The following is a 23,337-nucleotide window of genomic DNA, read 5'->3' as shown; positions in this document are numbered from 1 at the left end:
ACTTCAGAAGCAATGTGTAAAGTAACTGTACCAACACACACAGTAATACAGTGAAGCACTACAAAAGGGACATCACACCAGTTTAGAAAAACAGGTAATATTTATCTAAATTAAACAACACTAACACAACAAAAATCCAACTTACACAAGTCAAGAAATGAATTTTCAAAAGAATAGGAGTCTTAATCCTTAGAAAACAGTGAGAATGCTGTTGTTACACAAAGTACCTGCTCAGCATCAGAAATAAAGCCACACAGACGAACGTGTGTCGGAAAAGGGTAACGATGCGTGGATTTCTTACTCGCAAGTGAGGCTGTGTGTTGTTTCCTTCTCCGGTCGGGTTGGCGATGCATCGTTTTTTTCCCTCGCAAGAGAGCGATGTGTTGATTTCCGGACGAGGCACCTCGGATCCGCACAGAGTCGGATTGACTGTGATGCCCAGGGACGATGTGTGGAAAATGCAGTTGCACGGTATTAGAAAACCTCGCTAGTGAGATTTGCGTTATTATCACCCTCCGTAAGTAAGTGTTGCGAGTCGTTTCTTCAGTCGCAATGCAGGTGGAGCATCGATTTCGGCTGCGAAGCTGGTGGCGTGGCATTTATCAGCCGGGTTGCGAAAGGTGCGTCGAAAATTTCCCCACACGATATTCTGTGCGTGGATTTTCAGTTGTCTGCCAACTTCACCTTTCAAGGGCTCAGGGACTGGATAGGGCACCACTTGGCAGGGCAGGAGTCTCAGCGGAGAGTCCGGGTGCAGGCACAGGAAGTCTTTGATGGCCCTGAGACTTCAACAACAACTCAGTTCAAGCCCTTGGAGATTCTTCTCAAGTAGGAATGCACAAAAAAGTCCAGTCTTTGTCCCCTTTCACAGGTGCTAGAACAGCAACTGCATGATAGCCCAACAAAGCACAGTCACAGGCAGGGGCAACACTTCTCAGCTGTTCTCCTTGGCAGAGGTTCCTCTTGATTCCAGAAGTGATCTAATTTTCAGGGGTTTTGGGTCCACTACTTTAAACCCCTTACTGCCTTTGAAGTAGGCAAACTTCAAAGGAAAGTTTCTTGTTTGTAAGATCCCTCCTTGCCCAGACCAGGCCCCAGACACACACAAGGGGGTTGGAGACTGCATTGTGTGAGGGCAGTCACAGCCCTTTCAGGTATGAGTGACCACTCTTCCCCTCCCTCCCAGCACAGATGGTTCATCAGGATATGCAGGTTACACCCCAGCTCCCTTTGTGTCACTGTCTAGAGGAGAGGTGCAAGCAGCCCAACTGTCAAACTTACCCAGACAGGGAATCAACAAACAGGCAGTGTCACAGAATGGTTTAAGTAAGAAAATGCCTACTTTCAAAAAGTGGTATTTTCAACCACACAGTCCGAAAACAAACTTTACCAAAAGATGTATTTTTAAATTGTGAGCTCATAGACCCTAAACTCCAAATTTCTGTCTGCTCCCAAAGCGAATCTGTACTTTAATACCATTTAAAGGTAGCCCCCATATTAACCTATGAGAGAGATAGGCCTTGCACAGTGAAAACCGAATTCAGCAATATTTCACTGTTAGGACATATAAAACACACTAGTATATGTCCTACCTTGAATATACACTGCACCCTGCTCATGGGGCTATCTAGGTCCTACTTTAGGGGTGCCTTACATGTAGGAAAAGGGAAGGTTTAGGCCTGGCAAGTGGGTACACTTGCCAAGTCGAATTGGCAGTTTAAAACTGCATGGACAGACAATACAGTGGCAGGTATGAGCCATGTTTACAGGGCTACTTATGTGGGAGGCACAACCAGTGCTGCAGGCCCACTAGTAGCATTTGATTTACAGGCCCTGGGCACCTCTAGTGCACTGTACTAGAGACTTACTAGTAAATCAAATATGGCAATCATAGAAAACTAATTAAACATATATTTTACCTAGGAGCACTTGCACTTTAGCACTGGACAGCAGTAGTAAAGTGCCCAGAGTATCAAAAACAGAAGAAACAGAATCCAGCACACATCAAAATCCCGGGAAACAGAGGCAAAAAGTTAGGGAAGACCACACCAAGGGTGCCAAGACTAACAGGACCCTGCTCATGGATGCTCCTATAGGGGCACGTTGTGCCAGGAACAGGGTTAATGGCCTACATTCCGAGATTATCAATATTCACAGGGGTACACGTAAGGGCTGTCCTACGTATTGTTAGCACTCTTATTTAAGCACCTCTCATGTTTCCTATGCAAGTTTCACTCTGCACATGCGATCTGCATCGTGGGTGACCGTTGATGGTATCTTGAGATGCAGATGACGTCATATTATTTGTTCAAAGACCGGAGGACAATGTGACTCGGTTGTTAGGTCATCAGATTTGGGTGCCACTCAGGACTACATATTAATTGGAGATAATCTACGTTTCCCTTGAGTGACGTTACCAACGCTACCTCTCCTGAATATTCTCCGAAGTGGAGTACTGAAAGTGTGAAATACGTGGGTGTTCCTGTGAAACCTGGGAGTTGCTTCACCATAACTTTTGGAGCAGCGCCAGAGACGCTTAGTATGCAGATTGAATGATGGATACGTCTAACACTTTCCCTATTGGTTTGTAGTTCGATTATTAAAATGGTAGTGCTCCCAAAATGTCTGTATTTGTTCGCCAACATACCCGTTTGGATCATGGTTGGATTTTTCAAGTAGTTACCGCAAACATTGAGACTCTTAATATGGGGGTGTAAGCAACCGCATGTGAAATGGGAGGTCCTGACGCATCCCTTGTGAGCTGGAGGTCTGCCTGTCCCAGGCTTTCATGCCTATTATTTAGTGACAGAAGTGCAATGTATTAAATTCTGGATCTTTTCGAAATGCTGACTCCTAAATCCCCTTTAGCTATGGACTGCCAACAGCCACAAGAGCTCTGTAGTGTTGCACCTGTGATGTAACGGTGCTGCGACCACTCTTAAGAAGAAACTATCACAGAGGGGTGTTTTTATGATGACCCCTCTGGTGTTTCGTTATGTGGAAGTGGCCCATCAGGTCACGTGGTGTAAATTAAATAAATGTTGGTGCGGCCGTCGGGCGTGGTCACAGTGCAAGCAATGCAACTGCAGCACAGGAGCACGCCCGTACAGCCAGAAACCCATATACTGGTGTTTGCGTCATAATTATATAAGCGCGCTGCAGTAATGGAGCCAGTGCACCCTTAAAATACGCCGCCTTTACACTGGCGACGAAGGTGGTACCAGCGCCCTGATGACGCAGCGCCTGCTCGCCTTACTTGCTGGCGTGCGATACTCGTGCCAATCGCTGAGTGCTGCCGGGCGCGTGATGCTGATTTCACCATCGGGTCATCACAGCAACGCAAGGTATTCTGGACTTGAAATGAGGCTCCAGGTTTTCCCCAGCGTTGAGGAAGCTCGGCTGTGTAATTGCAGCCCCGCCCACCCCGACAATCCCACCCAGACTTCAGAGGGCCTTAAAGGGGCAGTGTCATTTTAGTTGTGTGCTGCCTGCTCCCTTCCAGAACTAGGCATAGAACTGCTCTCTCCTGCCCATGGACTTACCTAAGGAGGAGCGACACACTTCCAAGCTGTGCACCCACCTGCTCCAGGGACGGTTTAAAAAAAAAAAAAGAACAAAAACAAACAAAAGACATTACTAAAATCACATAAAGTGGAAAGAAAGAAACGTATAAGATGAATACCATACCTCCTATAGAACCATTCATAGAGGAGGGTGCCCCATTAGCTCAGGCAGCCAGGTGGAAGGACTGGGTCAAAAGGGTAATGCTCTTCTTTGAAGCCACAAAAGTTGATGATGCCCCAAAAGAGAGCCATGCTCCTGCATCCAGGAGGAAAAGACATCTATGGAAAATCAAAAACGATCACTGAAGCAATGCCAAAAAAGACACCTGACCCTCAACGCAGCCCTCAGAGCCCATTTTGAACCCATGGTCAACGTGGACTATGAGAGGTTTGTAGTCCGAAAAACACAGCAAACCCCAGAGAAGTCCATTGACACATTTTATGAGATTAAAAGAGTTGACTATCACGTGCAACTTTCAAAGTGAAAACGACAAAATTCGAAGGCAAATTATCCAAGGGTGCGCATCAGCAAAACTAAGAGCTGTGGAAAGCTAGAGTGTCCCACATGGAGGCAGCACTTCAGGGTCCTGTCAAAACAGAGCAGATAACCGCGATAACGCCCATGCCCTACAGACCCAAGGCAAAGCAACAAACACCGTCGCAGAGGACATGCGGAAGATGTGGAGGACAACCACACCCTTTATTGGGATGCCCTGCCAAAGGAAAACATGTGCGGTGTACGGCACGCCCAACCATTCATCAAAGTGTGCAGGCTGATGAAGAGCACACCACCTCGAACCACTGTGAACACAGCCCTCAAGTTCAGGCTCAAGGCAGTGACATGGACGAATATAAAGACAAAACACAAACGGTGCACTCAAACTTCACGATCAGCACTGCCACCCAGAAACATGAATGACTACCTAAGTGCAAAGTAATCCTAGCAGGATGCCCAGTGGCAGCTATAGTAGACACAGGAGCAGCGATCAATGTTATGGCTGAGGCCACATATAAAAATTTGCAGCCCAGACCACCCCTGACGACGACCCATGTCAGAGTATTTGCCTATTGACAAGCTCAACCACTTTCAATGAGAGGCAGATATCGATCTCCCATTCACCATGGGCCACACAAAGTAGAGGCTTACAAATGCGTGGCCGAAAAGGGTCAGCGCACACTGTTGGGATGTCACACGGCTAAAGCTCTTGGCATTGTGACTTTCACACTTGGTGTCTATATTGAATCACTCAGTGATATCATTGAGTCCTTTCCGCAAGTATTTGAAGGAATAGGGTGCCTCAAAAACAAAGAGATCACCCTCCACATAGGCCAGTCAGACCAGCCTGTAGCCCTCTGCTATAGATGGGTTGCCTTCCACCTCCGGCCTTTGGTGGAAAGAACAATTAGAGGCGGCGGGTATTTTAAAAAAGTAAAGGGTCCAACACCGTGGGTGTCACCGATTGTTGTGGCTAGGAAACCAAAACAACCTGGAGAGGTCAGAATCTGTATAGGCATGAGACTGCCCCATTCCGCGATCAAAGAGAACGCCATCTTACTTCGATCATCGATAATTTAATTTGGGAACTGAGCGAGGCCTGCTGATTCTCGGAACTAGACCTTCGGTCACGATATCACCAACTAGTCTTGGCAGAAGAGTCAAGCTATATCATGACGTTCTCAACTCATGTGGGACTTCGACACTACGGAGGCTGAATTTTGGGATTTCCAGCGCGGCAGAGGTGTTACAGAACACGATTCGGGAGCTAAGGATGGACTTACCTGGAGTCATCAATGTTAGTGATGACATTTTGATTTATGCCAAAAATATTCCAGAACACCATGCTGAACTAAAAAAAATCCTTCAACGTTTCCAAGAATCTGGTCTGACTCCACCAAGAGAAATGCAAATTCCTAATGGATAAATTGCAATTCTTCAGCTACGTGTTCTCCTTGGAGGGAGTTGCGCCGGACCATGACAAGGTTGCATACATCAAGAATGCTCCCCAGCCTACCAATGTGAATGAAGCCCCCAGTTTTTTTGGTATGGTGAACTACTGCGGGAGATTCATCCGAGACATGAGGTCGCTCACACAACCATTACGAGACTTGACTAAGGCCAACACGCCGTGGTCATGAGGTCTGGCCCAAGAGGAGGCATTCCGGGCGACCAAAGATGCTTTGTCAGCAGACACGACCCTGAGATATTTTCTCTGTGTATGGCCACCTATTCACCATTACGACTGACCATAAGCCACTGATCCCACTCTTCAACGGCACTGCTTCTAAGGCACCTCTTCGCATTGAGAAATGGATGTTACAGTTGCAGGAATACAACTGCAAGGTGGAGTATTGTCCAGGCCAGAGCAATCCAGCGGATTATCTATCCAGGCATCCAAGACCAGCAACCCCCACTGAAGAAAGTGAGGCTCAGGAAACAGAATAAAATGTCCGGTGCGTAATGGAAAGGTTCAGACAGTGACCCATCTCAATTGAAACCATTCAACAGGCCACCGCCCAGGACGAAAACATGCAACAAGCCCTACGGGCAATGGAGACCCAGGCTTGGCACACTATGTGGAAACAGTGGCGTAGCCTCACAGTTGATGTGCAATCCATCATGGAAGCCCTATACCGCGTCCGTCAAGAGTTGATTGTTAGTGGTGAAGGCTGGCTCCTCAGAGGACATTGACTGGTAATCCCCACATGTGTGACTGACTGAGCAGTTCAACTAGCTCACGTGGGCCATCAATGTATGGTTAAGACCAAAAGTCAGTTGAGGACTAAGGTATGGTTCCCAATGATGGACATGAAAGTTGAAGAGCTAGTGCACTCCTGCCACTGGTGCCAAGTAACGGGAGAGCCAAGTGTGCCAGTCCCAGTGGAAACCGAAGAACTACCCACAAAACCTTGGGTTGTAGCCAGCCTTTATTTTGGGAGCCTTCCTGATGGAAAGCATATGATGGTACTGATTGATGATTTCGCTCGCTACTCAGAGGTAGAAGTTGTCCAATCTTTAACAGCGAAGGAAGTAATACCCACATTAGAAAAAATACTTGCAACTCATGGAGTACTACAAGAGATCAGAACGGATAATGGTCCACCTTTTCAAGGAAAGGAATTTATAACGCCCCGATGGCCACAAGCCAACGGGGAGTTGTAACGGTTCATGCAAACACTGAACAAAGTAGTACAAATCGCTGTTGCGAAGCATGAGATGCCGGAACTTGCAGTGTATTCATTCCTGCGAGATTACCGCCAAACACCACACTCTACCACTGGGGTGGCCCGAGTCACCTGTCTATGGGTCGAGTGGTCACAGATGTTATTCCCCACCACGAGTCTTGGACTCTGGAAACAGTTGACAGAACCAAAGAGTATTTCAAAAGAAAGCGTTCCAATGACCACACTAGTGTTCGGCAGGGGGCTCGTCTGTCAGACTTGCAAGTGGGAGATAGAGTTCTCCTGAAGGACAAATTCCCAGGCAGCAAGTTCCGAGCAATGTTTGAAGATCGCCTGTGGATTATTTATCAGAGACAAGGCTCATTGATAGTTGCTAAGAGAGGAACAGAACAAGTTGCCCAAAATATTTCCCACTTCAAAAAGTTCTGTCCCCAGCCACTACCACTGATGAAGACATTGCCTGTAACCCTGGATGGCTTGACGGAGATGAAGTCTCAGATGATGATCTCCTGAGAGGGCCGTGGTCAGAGAATGATCCTGGGAGTGGAGGTCTTGAGTCCCCAGATCCTGAAGGTATCCTAGGTGCCAGAGGTGACACCGGCCTGTCGCCATCCAAGAGAACTGTGGAGTCGCTGTATTAGTTGAGAAGAAACCTCACTCCCTCAATGTCGTTTGTGAGAATACCTTCTTTGACTTTTGGTGTTCCAATATAACTCAGTTTGAATTAGATTTGTTTTGTGCTTTGGGAGGGATATGGTGTCCCATCCGTGATGTAACGGTGCTGCGACCAGTACTAAGAAGAAACTATCACAGAGGGGTGTTTAATGACGACCCCTCTGGTGTTTCGTTATGTGGACGTGGTCACAGTGTAGGCAATGCAACTGCAGCACAGGAGCACGGCCGTACAGCCAGAAACCAGGAAACCCATATACTGGTGTGCGCGTTGTAATTATATGAGCACGCTGCAGTAATAGAGCTGGCGCACCCCTGAAATACCCCGCCATTACAAGATCTTGTACAATGTAGATGGTGCCCATAAGAGATGTTGGCCATGGTGGCTGCTGTCAAAGATAGTGGGTTGTCTGCTCATATATCCCTCACTCTTGCCAGTTCGACGAACTCACTACTTCCTCCCACGCTGGACAAACTGACAACACAGATTTGAGTGAGGCGAACCTACGCACACTAGGGGACCTGTTTTCTAATGAGGTAATTTATTAGTGTCAGCGTTACAGGGCAGGTTGTTCCTCTGAGGTTGCTTTATTCTATACTGATTTCGATCTTCTGTGAAGAAGGTTTTCACTGATTTTCCCAATTCACCACCTGAACTCACTGTCTTCATGAAATACTTAGGAAGAGCGGACTATGGCAAATCTGTTTCCCACGTGCACGCTGAGATCACCACAGCCACGGCACAGTGAAGTAGAACAGAGTGGGAAGCGGACCTATTTCAGATAAGTGTTGGTCATAGTGTTGTGCACAGGCCAGAGGTGGTCCTCTCACATAGAGACATAACTTATTCAGTTACATTTTTTTACATCACTTTTATATCACCCCAGAGTGCAAAGGGAAATTTTCTGTGGACGCTGAAGTGAAATGGAAGAAGTCTGCTATGTCTAATGTAGGGTTCTTCTATGTTGCTTGGGAATGTCCTAAAACGTTTTCATATTGGACCAAAATGTTTGAACTGTTGATTGTAACGGTGGAGCCCGCTTGTCTAAAGGAGGGATTATTCATTTAGTTTGCTGTCCCTTCCTAGGCATGCAGTCACACTGCCGGCGTGCTCACAATGCCTAATATCCAGATGCTTGCCAAGGAATTGTCAGCGCTGCTAACAGTGGAGCTAAGAAAGAAGATATCAAACAAGCCTGCAGGTAATGCTTCTGTACTGAGAGACTGATCTGCTTAAGTTAGTGAAGCTGACAGAAAGATACCGAAGACTGGTACTGAATTAACCTTTATGTGTCTGTATTTTAATGCCATGACAGAGGAAGCTCGACTTGTCGTGCATCGGTTCTTGCAGGAGGGAAGTGATCTGGAGAACCAAGGATGCCTACTGCTGAAATCCATCTACCTCCTCTCTCAGGGAGACCAGGTATGAGATCCGTGCACCTCATCTTCCATTCATACCACATATGAGAGCTATAGTCTTCCTTTCCCACACATACCAGATAAGAAATCTATGGATCTCCTCTCTCATACATTCTTTGAATTAAATCCATATACCTACTCTCCGATACATATCATGTATGAGATCCATATACCTCCTCTCCTATATGTACAGGGTATGCGATTGATGAACCTCCTCCAGCATACTGAGATATGCATGTTCTCCCAAACATACATGACATGAGACTCATATATACCTCCCCTCCATATGTATAGGGTATCACATACATATTAGGGATAAGCAAAATTTGCATAATTTGCTTTTGTGTAATTGAGCAAAATTTCTGGACAGTTACACAAAAATCAAATTCTTCATTTAGCTCTATATTTTAGCACGAAATGCATCCTTGTGTACATTTTTGATGCACAAACCCATATTGATGTACAAATATCATGGAAAACACAAGTCTTGCAGGCAACAGCTGCTCTTGTTCTATTGGTTCATATTATTCCTGCAAACTTGTGGTAGAGTTACACCACCAACAGCACATACCTATGTGACATGGCATAGTTTAATTTTGAGTCACAAGCATAACGCGAAAGTACCGAAATTATGTGAATTATGCATGCATGATTTGAATTTTGCATGGGCCTAATCCTTATACAACCACTTTTCCCATTCATGTTAAGTGAGGGATCTATGTACCTCTTCTAACATACATGCAAGTTAGGAGAACTGTTTACCTACTCTTCTAGTCTAACCATGTTGGGTCCACCAACTTTCCCTTTTAGACACACACATGCGAGAATCTACAGGTGAGTATACATAGTCAGTCCTCATTCTGCCGTGGTTACTTCCCTTTGATGAAACTGTGACTAATGGGAAGTGCCCTGTCTTTACAACCAGGAAGCGATCTGAATCCAAGTTAGTGTTATCAATACACACCAGTAACACAGATATGATATCTTATGCCTCTACACCAGATGAGTGCATGGCAATAACTGCTTTATAGGCAGGGAGCTACCAAGCCCTGATGAAGGCCAATGACCCAATTGGACACTGAGAACAGCTCAAACTTGATGACAAACAAATGATGGATGTGCAAAACATTAATATCGACAGACATCCCACAATCTTCTTTTTAACCATAAAGAGTGTAACCACTAATACAAGTGACATCTTCCGGGATAATCCTCAGATATTTTTATTATATCTGGATCCATGCAATTATCCAGTTGATACATATATCGAACTCCCTCAAAAGGTTGAGTCTGTCTTATTGGTACGTACCTTCTAGGATGGGAGAAGGACACCAGTGTTGAAGCATACCTCAGAAAATGTGGATGAGGTTTCCTTTTCCAATGTCTTTCGATGCCAGTGATACAACAGAGTCCTAATAACCATGTTCTAATAAACTGCCACACTCTTTGTGAGATACTATAAGATAAAGTGATTTTCCCAGAATCATACACAGCTTGAGAGCAGGATTCCAACCTGGGACCTCAGTTTCCAGCATTGGCAGCTCTAACCACTAGGACACATCTCCTCCTTTATTAAATCTTTCACTCAACCTTGACAAGTGCAGGACAACAACTCTATCAGTGAGTAATGAGTGGAGCAGCACCAGAGGATTAGGGAAAGGGTCCAGTTGCCTGACTGGTTTATGGTACGTGCACTATCAATCTGACAAACCAGGAGCAATACCACAGCTAGTACAGCAAAATAATACACACACTTCTTGTGACTCAAAACTCGCATGCACTGTTGGCACCTGAAGACATGGGTGAGGTCCGAAGCACCATTTTCTGGTCCTTGGAGCAAGAGCTGCTACCAGTCCCCCAGGTCCACCTTTTTTTTGTGCTGCTCTGTTTCTTGGTTTTGCAGAGTGTTTTCCTGATGAATTTGAGACTGGAATAGACTAAGGAGGTTCATTCTGAATATCAGCAAAAACATTAGATATTTTTAGTACACTCCTTTATCATTGATCAGCAATAGAAAAGGGCTGAGAGATTTGGCCACTGCTGCTAGCGTCAAGAATCATGATTCTCACATTCTGCTCTTGTGGTGTATCTCAACACATCCTGGTGAGTCACTGAGCACAAATTACTTTTGTGAAGCATAATTTGAAGAATGATATTGTACCTGAGATTATACCTCTGTGCCTTAGTTGTATCCATTGTTTGGTATGCTGGTGCCTGGTGCTGGGCATATACTAATCTCTACAACTGTGCAATTCATAGTGAAATCCAAACCAGAAAAAATATGACTCCTGTCCTTTTTTTGTTAAAATTTAATCTCAAAACTAAAAAAATCTAAACCTTTTAGAGGGTTTCCAAATGATTTCTAATGCACAGAAATATGATATAATACTAACAGTGTCACCTTTTTTACTTGGTTTAAGTTCCTCAAAACATTTTTTACTGATTGATGTATACATTATTCATAATTTTGTGGAAACTTTCTACAGAAGCAAGTTGTAAAAAAACAAACAAAAAAAATATATATATTAATATTAAGTAATACATAAATACACATTCGTATAAAAAATAAATAAAGTACTAAGGAGGATTTTGCAGTTGGGAGTTGTGGTGCTGCTGGTTGTGGAGGTTGGGATCTTTGTGATGGGAACTGGTCTATGGTCCAGATGTCTACTTCTGTTGAGTAGAGGGCTACAGTGGTTCACTCAGATATTATTGCTTGACCTGTTCTGTTGCTCCTGAGGGGACTGTCTGAGGAATGTGGAGCCCAAATCGGGGGGTTCAGATGTTGCATCCAGTGCGCTGTCTCATTAGCAAGTTTGGTTTATTTCTGTTAATCCTTTGACTTTCAGGTGAACATACAACACTTTCTTGAATGTATGAGTTTGATTTGTCAGTGGTTGTTCTACTCGCATCCTTTAAGGGTTAAAATGTGGTTTTGCTGTCTCTGTTGATCACCTCTCGAGTGACTCGTGATCGTCCCATTGTTAAAGAGACTAATTGTGGTGTTAGCATTTAGCATAGATTGGGCATTGATGACCATAGGATGTTTCTGTTCCCCTATGGAAAGGTGACACTGAGTGCCCATCAGAGTTTATCTGTCATCTGTGTAGAGTAGCAGGTAATTTTGAGGGTGCGGTAACTTGTGTTTAGGTTGTAAGAATTCTATATAGGCAATTACTATACAATACTATAGTGTATGTCTTTGTTACATAGTAGCCCACGCTCACAAAAAGTAGATACAGTATCTAAACATCAGATTTGTTTTGAACAGAGCGGCCAGTACTAACATACTGTAGCTTTTAAACCATAATAATGTGGGTGAAGCGGACATATTGTAGAGAGTGCTTGGTAGGCAACCAACCCCATTTCGATACATAGGTCATTCCTGTGGAAAGAGCAACCATCCCTTATTGGCTACAGATCCCAATTAATAGAGTAGTTGCCCATGTGTACATGATAGATCCATGTCTTTACAGTGGATAGCCCTTAGACCCTGTGTATATAATATCCATTCTTTCCACTTAGTCTCTATAGTGTCTAAACTTGCTACCCTATGTGGACATAATCTAGCCCTTTCACCATGTGGTTAAGGTAGTCAGCCCTTACAGCCTGTATTCAATAGCTAGCCATTAGACTCTGTGTTCTTTATGGCAACCTTAGACCTTGTGTATTCAGTATACAAATGTTCAAAATTGTAAGCAAATAATTCAGCCCTTCACCTGGGACTAAAGTAGCCATTTATTTCGCTATCTGGGTACATTATACTGCCCTGCCATTCTGCCACTGCAGTGTTGGCCCCCTATGACTACAGTATTCAGTCTTTCCAGTCTGTCACTACAATATCCAGCCCTTCCACCAAAGGGTATGGTTTCTAATCTGTGGCTACAGGATCAAGCCTGTGCCTACAGTATGCAACCCTTTCACCTGGTAGATATGGTCCCCAGCCCTTCCACCTGTGGTTATGGCATCTAACCCTTTCACCCAGTGTATATAGTATTCAGCCTTTTCACCCTGTGGGTATGGCATCCTGTTTGTGCCTACAGTATCAGGTCCATCTACCTGGTGAGTATGGCCTTCAGCCATACCGCTGAGTTGGTATGTTATCCAGTGTGTGCCTGTAGTATCCAGCCCTTCCTCCCTGTGGGTCTGGTATCCAGCCCTTCCACCTATAGTTATGGTGTCCAGTCTGTGGCTACAGTATATATCCCTTCAATCTTGTGCATATGGTGTCCAGCCCTTCCACCCTGCGGGTATGGTATTCAGTCTAAGTCTGCTGTACCCAACCCTTCCACCCAGTTGGTATCTTGGCCAGCTCTCAGATAGTGTGGGTGCTGCGGCTGGTTTCAGTAGTGTTTCAGCAGTTACTTCTACTTTTTCCTTAGTGGCACTGCAGTTTCCTTAAAGATGTCTGGAGTGTCTCCCCCCTGACCTTTTGCCCCTCAAGAAGAGTGTCTGCCAGGCTGAGCAAAGGTCAGCCTGGCAGACACTCTTCATTTTCAGGTCAGGCAGCCAGGAGCTATGTATGTTTTAAATGCTTAGGGTCCTGGCTGCCTCAGCTGAACTTTGCTGGGCTGAGGATGTCACAGCTCCTGTGGGTGTGACCTCCTCAGCTCAACAAAGTTCCCTGAGGCCCTCCTCTTCATTGATGAGGGATAGCGCCACCCACTGACTCTGACCTGAGTATTAAACCCTGAAGTGTCCAGGCCGAGTGTCAATCAGTGACACCTCCTCATAGAGTGAGGTGGGGTCAGCAGTCTCACCTACCCCATCCCACTCTGTGACAAGTTTGGGACTACTGCTTTCCCTCATTGGCTGAAGGATGCAGTCCCCAACCCTACTGGATCTAGGAGGCTTGGAACTGCTGCCTTCCCTTATTGGCTGACCTGAGGTCAACCAATGAGGGAAGGCAGCAGTTGCAACCCTCCTGGGACCTCCAAGGCAGAGCTGCGGGTAAGTCTGATTTTTTTTTTTTTTTTTTTCAAATTAATGTTTGGAGCTTGTGTGCATGTATGTTTTAATATTTGGTAAAGTGTTGTGAATTGATGTAGGTGTGTGTGTTTGAATGAATGGGTATGAGTGAGTATGTGTTCATGTGTGTCCCGCCTGGCCCCTAAACTTCTAATCTTACCACCTACCACTAGGCATGGGAGGGTATGTTGGCAAGGTCAAGAGGCGCTAAGTAGAGGATATGAAGATGAACTCCCCTCTGAGCTCCTGGACACGTGAGGCATCCAAGGTCGTCCTAATGTTCGGGTTTTGAGATGAGTCTAATGAGAGTTGCAAATCCCAAACTGTGTACGGAAGGTGGAAAACTACTGGCAATGATGTAAACTCTCAAATGTTCTGCAAGGTCTAAAAGTGGTGGTTAGTTAGGTGAGTCAGACCTTTATTACCCTTTGACTGTAGCAGATCCCTAGAGACTTAGATGGGTACAGATCCCTCTACTTTACTTTGGCTGAAGTGGGTTGATGCTACGCACATCTCCCTCTTGCAGAACCTTTACTGAAGTTTGTTATGCTGACACTTTTGATTATATTTCTATTCCCTGCAGTTCTAGAGAAATCTTTAGGTTTTCCCTTAGCTTAATTAGAATAGGTAGAATTGATTAGCTTTCAAATGGTTAGGCAGGAAGATCGCAATTTGGATTCTGAACATCAAGTGCTGCTTCTTTTCTTTTGTATTGCTGCAGCTTAAATATTGGTATGTCTTATGGCAATATGATTTAATCTACATAGATGCTTTAAATGGCCTTGGGTAATTCTGTACTTACGTTTCTGAGAATCATTTACATAACACTAACTTAAGGGGAGAAGGAGGGTTTAAAAGAGCTGGGTCTATCCTCTTTAAGGCTTCAGTAAACGTAGATAAAGACCCAGCCCGGAAAAAGAAACTTCCACAGGGAGAAAAAAATTATTTGTTTGAAAAACCCTCACCCACCAGGGTTACCCCTTGTTGGCATGTTTCATCATTGGGTTTCCTCCCGTTCTGCTGCTTTGACAAAGTAAATGCGCGCAATGCTCTTGACCACCTGCAGTGGTAACAATGCTCTCGGTGAGTCTGACTTTTACCTTTCGGAACTCATTCATCGGAACCAGGGAAACTAGACAATTGGCCAGATGTTTTTTCATATGTCTGCATATGTGTGTTTTAGGTAATATTAGTATGTGTGTTTCTGTTGTGCCCGGGGCTCTGTGGTGTTCAATGGAACGTGGAATGTCCTGGGATACCAGGCGAGGTGGCCATTGGAGCAGTTACGGTGAGGTGCTGGAGGTCATTGCATCACTGCTACTGCAGAGGGAATATAGAACGCCTCACAATAGCCTGTAGAGTTGTTGTCATTTCAATGGCGATCAGCGGGAGCCGAGTCTGGGGCTGTCCTTGTCCCACAAGTAACCACTATCCTGCCACCTACATACAGCCAGTCCAGTCTGCTCCTGTTTGTGTTGCCACCGAATCTTTAATCCTGGCCTTTACCTTCACCAATGACAACCACTTTGTGATGGTGACTGTAAGCGCACCAAGGTTGAGTCACTGTGCACTTACAGCAACAATGTAGAGACCTGCCTCTGCTTTTGCGGAACACTATTGGCAGCAATCACAACATACAGATGTAGCACAATGCAACACCTCCCAACCAACATCTTGATGTCAAGAAACTTTTGTGGCTTTCCTCGGGAGGGTATATTAGACATTATTTTAGATCCTAACCATCCTGATAGTGTTACATGTAAAATGTGAGGATTGAATGAGATTGTCTTCTACTGATCGATGGACTGAGAAATGCCCTGAAGTGTTTGAGGCTAAATTAAGATAACTGACTAGATTTCAGCTCAGGATTGTGCTCAAAGGTGGTGCAGTGCCTGTGGTTTGTAAAGTTTACAAGGTACCTCTATTTCTAAGAGGGGTGTTGCTAAAGGAATTCGATTTGTTGGTGAGAAATTAACATCACAGAACCTGTGAAAGGATCTGATTGGTTAGCTCCCATAGTTCTTCTCACAAAGATGATCCATCTTTGAGGCTGTGTGTAGATGTACATGATCTGAATCATAATAGTTGGGTGGATCTTGAACTCTTGCCTAATATAAATGAGATGCTGTGTATACTGGTTTACCACCCTAGACATTCAGATACTAAGAAAGACACTCAAGTGGGTCAGGCTTGACCTATCATGAGATAGTCTAAAGTGAATAATCTAGACACTTTACCTCTTTTGTTATTACACTGGGAGCATGTTGTTACAAATGAATCATTTTGGTCTGTCATCAGCCTCCTCACTTTATGACTTATGAGGTTAATGCTCCAGGTTTTTGTCTGTAGAATTATACTTTCAGGATGGCACTCTTGGAAGTAATGTGGTTGTGCAATGCAAGATGTTGAACTAGTTATTGTCTGTGATAAGGAAAGACTTATATTACGTTACAACAAAAGCAAATTTGAAGCGAACAGAGTTGCTTATCTGGGACACCATATAAGGGCTAATGGTGTGGAACCCAAAATTGAAATTTTGGAAAGCCACTGTGGAGGCTCCATATTGAGAAAATAAGGAACAGTTAACATCTTACTTGAGTCTGATCAAATGCTACTAGAAATGTGTACCCCATTTCGCCCATAAGGCAGTGCAGTTTAGGTGTTTGCTTATAAAAGTAAGTGCATATGTCTAGAGTGAGAATTGTCAGGGTGCGGTAGAAGAGATCAAAACCGTTGAAAATGTTCAACCTTTGATGATTCCAATATTATTGTAATTTAAGCTAGCAATAGTGGTCCAGGAGCAGTATTGTTGAAAAAAGGAGTAGCAGTAGGGACAAGGTAATTGCATTTGTTTCAGGAGCACAACGGGGGTCTGAGCCAACCTACTTTTCCATTGAGAAAGCGGCAATGTCATTATGGTGGGCTCACTACTTTAGAACCTTTTTGTGTGGAGAGTTCCTGCTGTGTTATGAACAGACCACAAACCACTTGTAGATTTGTTCAGCACAAAGGGGGGAGGAACAGCTTGCCCCAGAGTGGTAGAGGCAGTATTGCTTGCAAGAGTGTCATTATCATGGGCAATATGTACCAATGAAAAGAAGCGTGGTGGTGGATTATCTATCCAAGATGCCACTAGCTGATGGTGGTCATGATATCATTGAAGAAGAATTTCGGTTTGTGAGGTGAGCAAACTACCTCGGTTGCTTGATGGTGCCATTTCAAACCTGGTTTAGGGAGATGTGCTAGAGGAGGACACTGTTTTTTCTCAAGTCAAAGTTTGGGTGGAGTGAATTTCCAAATGTGAAGAAGTTGAGCTCACAATTTATCCTTATGTGCTGAGAAGTGAACCGTTAGTTGTTCCTATCAGCTCGAGGAACAGGGTTTTGTGGAGACCATTCAAGAGAGATGTACAGTAGTCAAGTCTTGAGAGCACTAAGGAATGAACAAGAGTTTTCAAATCCTGCTCTGGAATGAAGCAGAGATGATATTGCCTTTTTTTGGCCATGTTGTTGGGTTGCAATTGAAAATTTAGGGCCTGATTACAACTTTGGAGGACAGTGTTAATCCGTCCCAAATGTGACGGATATACCACCTACCGTATTACAAGGTCCATACGATATAATGGACTCATAATACTGTAGGTGGTATATCTGTCACATTTGGGATGGATTAACACCGTCCTCCAAAGTTGTAGTCAGGCCCATAGTCTTTTATCTAGGATGACTCCTAGGGATTTTGTGCTGTCACAATGATGGGTTATTATTTAGGATACTGAGTGTGTCCATCCAGGAATTACTGGAGGTGGACATTTCAATGAAGAAATGAGGAGGAATTCAGTTTTAGAAGTGTTTAGTTTTAGGTAATGAGAAGTCATGCAGTCTTGAACAGTAGTTAAAGTGTTAGCAAAATGTGAGATGTCATTTGGATTGGAGACATTTAAGTTCAAGTATAGTTGGACGTCATCTGCATATTGATAGTAGAGGGTCCAAGATTTTTTAAGAATGACTTTGAGCAAAATAATAAAACGTTTGAATAGGGCCAGAGCAAGGATGGATCCCTGAGACACTCCTTGCTCTACAGCCATCGGTGCTGAGAAACAGCTGCCTGTGAGGAATGAATCAAAGCATTAAAGGACAGTGCCATCAATGTCTATTCAATTGTTAAGTGTCTTAAGTGTATTAGAGAAGTGTATTTTAAGAAGTATAGAATGGTTAACTGTAAAAAAGGCTGCTGATAGGTCAAGAAAAATCAGGAGGCAGGAGTTGCCTGGGTCAAAGACTGAGTACATAATCAACCACCTACATAGTGCTGTTTCACTGCTGCAGGCTTGATTGAAACTAGATTAGTAATCATCCAGGAGATTGTTGTCTTTGATGTGATGGGTATGTTGATCAGTGACGCATCGCTTGATGATTTTTGCCTGGAATGGGAGGTTAGAGACGGGGCCAAATTGTTGAGATCGTTCGAATCTGCAGAGGATTTTTTGATAAGTTGGGTGACTTGACCCGGCTTCAGGAAATATTCCTTGAGTGTGTGATAGATTGAGCAGTTTAGTCCAGTAACGGAGCATATGTGTGTGTAAAGGTCTTTAGCTATGTTACCCCGAGTAGGGTTAAGGAAGTGGTTTCATGGTTTTGTTCACATGATAGACTTCAGTAAGACTTCCTCTCTAACTCTGTCAAATACTGAAACAGGCAATTATCCTGACACAAAAGTGATTGTGTTTTGGTGTCAAAGAATTGTGTAAATTACTCTGCTTTCAAGGTTGGGTTGACAATTGCAGTTGACATGGACATAGAGGGAAAATTGGTGGGTTTGACCAGATCAAAGAGTTAGCCGAGTCAATGAATGATCTGAAGTAATCTAATTTCTCACAGAAAATATGCCCTTTGTAGCATTCTCTTGCATTACTGAGGCAGGTGAGGTTAAAGGTGAAGAATGGTTGTCTCCATTTCTTCTCCAGAGCTTTCAGGACTCTTCTTTCTTCATATCTGGTCTAGTTAAATCAGGGAGCCAATAGATTGAGCCTTTTCTTTTTGCTCTGGAGTGGAGCAACCACATCCAGCACCTCTGAAAGGCAGGTAAACCAGTGTGTAGATGCCTCAATGATATTCAAGTCTAGGCTGATTATTGGTATACTGGTCTGTGCATTGTCCCTGAGAATGCTGACATTCGTGTTCTTTGTGTCACAAAACCATGTTATTGCTTACTTTGCTCATAGAGTGCAAGGGTCGTCAAGAGAAAAGGATGAGAAAATGATCAGGCCAGTCTATTAGTATGGGCTACTCCACTACAAGTAGGTTGTCTTCTGAGATTATTAAATGTAGAAAGGTTCCTTAGTATGTGTTGGTTTTAAGGTGTGTTGGGTCAGATCATTTCCAGTCAAGAAGGATACTCGATGGTTGACAGCTGAATCTTCATTATTGAATTAGTGAAGATTAAAGTCTCCCAAAAAGATCACTTTGGTGCTCTGCCTTGACCGATTATTTGTAAGAGCCATTAATTCCTAAATAAAGCTGTATTGTCCCCTGGTGGGTGATAGAAGGTATTTAATTAGAAAAGAGGGACTGTATTGTGCATGTAGAACTAGTTATAAGCATTCAAAAGCAGAGAAAGAGCAGTTGGGTGATTTACTGCACTGCAAGGGGTCTTGGAAGATGGCAGTGATGCCTCCCCCCTACTTTCCCAATATAATACTTTTTGATGATGGAATAGTTTAGAGGAAGTAGAAGGTCCATTGTGCTGTTTGATTAAACCAACTCCCAGTAAGGATTAGTAGGTCAAGATTATAGTGTAGAGATTGTTTCAGAGGTTTCCAGCTTGTACTTTATTGTCGATCTACAGTTATGTAGCATGCAACGTACAGTTGGGCTGACCGAATTGATGAGAGGAGTGTTTAGAGGTGTAGTCGTAATAGAAATAGCCAGTGCCAGTGTTATGTAGGACTGATGTTTAGGCAATGTCAGATTTGCATGGGGCTCGAGTCTATTCCCTGTCAATTGATTCATCGGAATAATTAATTGGATTGTATTGTTTGAAGAAGAGGAGGTTGAGAGAGTGGAGGAGGATGAGGATAATATGGAGCTGTAGCTGGCAGTTGGGTTGTTAATTTGAGATAGATCAGGTAGGATTCTAGCTGCAATCGTCTATGTCTTTATTTATTTTCCATTTAAGCTCTGCTTCAGTTACCATGATAATAGGACTAAAGACTGACTTACGTAAGAGATGGGCCTTTTTCTCCAGGCCGGTGAGTCCTCTTTAATTCTCTGCCAAGGTTGATTACCCTTCATCAGGACAAAGTATGCTTTTTACTTCTATGATCAGGACATATGGTCTAGATCCCCTTGTCACAGAAAGTCCTCTTTTTATTTCTATGCTGTGCCAAGGTAGTTGCTCCTTGTAGAAGAAGGTTCCTGAAACAGGCTGTCTCCCCCATAGAGTGAGGTAGTTAGCTCTCCTCTATCTCTCCTGGTTGTATGAGTGCAATACCATCTGCATTCAAAAAGAGTCGTCCGCCCTTAATCTCACACTGCTGACACTCTCTGGAATACATATCTATTAGTGGGAATCTGGTCATGAAATATGATTGCGTTGCTTTATTTTACATGTTTATCAGTTCATGGTGCCCACCACACTGTCCATTTCTAAACATTCAAACCTTTGTATCTTCATTACAACACCCCTAAGGCACAGCAACCTGTGGAACCAAAATGATGTCCTTACTTGCAGGGATTTGCATTTCGCCTACAGGTGTGCGTCTCCCAAATCAACCTCTTCGATCACTGACAAGCTGCCCTTGTGGCATCCTCTTAGGCCTGCTCTAGCAGAAGCATGCAAGCTGCGTCAGTCAGGCACCTATTATGGATATTCCTTGCAGTGCTGCACACCTGCAGCTGGCGCCCAAGTTCTTCTTTTACCCTCAACGGGTCTCAGGGAGGTAATGGTGGTTCTCTGGTACTCCAAAATCATGCAGGACAAACGATTGTGGGCACTAACCATAAATGTGATAAGGTTTGTTGAGAATTGTCTCACTTGTAACCTAGAAGATGGTGCACCTCAGTCTGCACATGTAGGCCTAGCAAGTGTATTCTGAAACTTGCATGGTATCAAGAGTCGACACCAGTGATACTCAAAGAAGGGTTGTGGGCAGCATGCGGCCCTCCTGGCCTTTACATGTGGTCCTCTGATCAACAGCAGCACTGGGCTGCTGTTTACTCAACCCAGCACATTAAAAGATGTTATAAAAATGAACAAACATCTATTTAAAGGTTAACTTAGTATAAAGAAAGAATGTTACTAGCATGTCCTACACCGCTTAATGTTAGGAAGACCTTAATTTGTAAAGACATCTTTCAGCACCCGTGTGAAAATATGATAAAGGGCCTGATTTAGATCCTGGGGGAGGGGGTTACTTCATCACAAATGAGACGGATATCCCATCTGCAGTATTACGAGCCCATTATAGCTTATAAGAATCGTAATACAGTGAACAGGATATCCATCAAGATCTAAATCAGGCCCCAAGTCTTTTCAAAATTCAAAAAGTGAAGTTCATTAACAAGCAGACTCAGTTCACCTTAGTGCATCTTATCAGGGCGTTAAGGAGTATGTTTTTTAAGTGATAGGTTTCAAACATGCATTTAGAAATATTTGTGCTTCTCCCCACCCTGACAACATTTCCAATAGTGAACTTAGATGCAAGTCAGTTGCTATGTGCACACTTTGGGTGGACTGGACTGCTTCTATACGTGAACAACATTATGGTTTATTTAATGAAACACACAAGGAGATTCTATAGAGTGCATATCCTGAAGACATGTATTTCAAGGTCCCCTTATATATGATAAAGAAGAAAAAGGAGGGAAAATAAAATAGAAAAATTGCCTAGGATCACACAATTTGGTCAATGACAAAGCCAGGATTGATCCCACATTTTCTGGTTTCACTTTGCGCAATTCAGCTACCAGATGTACATTTTTCGTATCCCCTACACCTATCTTTTGACCACTGGTAACACATGTGGGCAAATAGCAAAAAGGTAAAAGAGAGACAAAATTACTTTAGAAAAATATCTAAGTAGAATAACTCACTATAAATTATGCTGGTGCAAGTGACTGAAAGGAAACAGAAACCGCATTTAGTTATAACTCTCCTCATGGAACAGCAGACAGAAGTAGTTCATCAGGCAGGACAGTCACCATCTTCCGGCGTTTGGCTTATTAGTACTAAACTACAAAACAGAATGGGGCAATTTAGACTATGGTGAGAAAACTCACCTAGGAACTTACAGAAACAGAGTGTGACAGCAGACTCAGGGTGCTGGACAGCATCGAAGTTGGGGACAAGATGGACTGAAGAAGACTGACTTCAATTTCAAAGTTCCTCACTATTAGAGATATGCACAATTCATTAATTGGTCCTTCAGATGGGCACATTTCAGACATCAGTTTCAGCATCTAATCACTCTAGATGGCACCACCAAATTCTGTTGCTTTTCTGAATCTTCTCAGTAGAAGTGCATTGTTATCAAATAGTTTACACATTACTAACAAAATATTAACTTCTCTAATTATTTGTGACTTGAGATCCTTTCTCACGGCACACAATGAACTAAACCAATACCTTTCAACTGCAAATGTCCTGTCCTGTTTGACAGCTAGAACCAATAGCGTAACATTGTTGTTTCAAAAACATGCCTCTTCCCTACAATACAATAGGACATTCAGTATTCACATTAGCAACCTAGGGAAAGAATTCAGGTCAGAGGGGACAAAATAAATAAATGATTTTCCATTACTACGGCAAAATAATTAATTTCATGCCTAGTCAAGCTAAGAAAACCTTAATACACATTAATACATTTAATACATTAATAACCCTTTGCACACCTTACAATGTACATATGCAAAGCAAATTATTTAATTGCAAACATTATTTGTAACATGTTAGAACTAATTTAAATGTGCATTTATTTTTCTTCACAAATGTAACTTACATTATCAAGATGCATTTCATTCAACATAAATGCAGTTAATTCATATTCATTTAGTACTTTCAATTCTGATATTCTACATTTTAATATTAATTCACATTAACACCTCATTTGTTATGAATGCAAAACTCTCATGTTAAAACATGGTGCACAATACGAGTGGTGGCCACATGGTTCACCATATTTCAAACATGCACATTTTACATCTCATGTTATTTTTTCTGTTAGGCCTTTAAATGTAGATTAATTCAGCACCTTGTGCTAACTTCTATGCCACTAATTTATTAATATAACTTGATCTTTCTCACACTCAATAAATCATCACCAGGCCTGCGCTTTTACCTTTAAAAAGGAAAAACAATGTACACAAAGCTAAGTAATGCAAAGAATTACAAATGCATATAAAGTATACATTTGGTAGAATACTAATCAGAAGTGCAGAGAAGACTGTATTTTTAAATCCCTCCTAAAGACGACCTTGCAAATAGCCTATGAAGAGTTAAGCTTACAGCCTTTGACAGATTAGCTCACAATCAATCTTCT

At 43.2% G+C, this 23,337-nt stretch overlaps 1 protein-coding gene across 2 annotated transcripts in view; it reads left to right on the top strand.

The window, feature by feature from the left end:
• The window catches only part of WDFY4 (WDFY family member 4), a 778,336-nt gene that overhangs the window by 113,547 nt on the left and 641,452 nt on the right, over positions 1–23,337 (top strand). For both annotated transcript variants that reach the window (XM_069240880.1, XM_069240879.1), the window contains exons 4-5: positions 8,503–8,617; positions 8,732–8,838. In XM_069240880.1, the coding sequence (XP_069096981.1) occupies positions 8,503–8,617; positions 8,732–8,838 (222 nt within the window). The remainder of the gene's footprint in view (positions 1–8,502; positions 8,618–8,731; positions 8,839–23,337) is intronic.

The sequence above is a fragment of the Pleurodeles waltl genome, chromosome 6, assembly GCF_031143425.1.
Source record: "Pleurodeles waltl isolate 20211129_DDA chromosome 6, aPleWal1.hap1.20221129, whole genome shotgun sequence".
NCBI classification, from domain to species: Eukaryota; Metazoa; Chordata; class Amphibia; order Caudata; family Salamandridae; genus Pleurodeles; species Pleurodeles waltl.
This window is presented reverse-complemented; position numbering and strand designations above follow the sequence as displayed.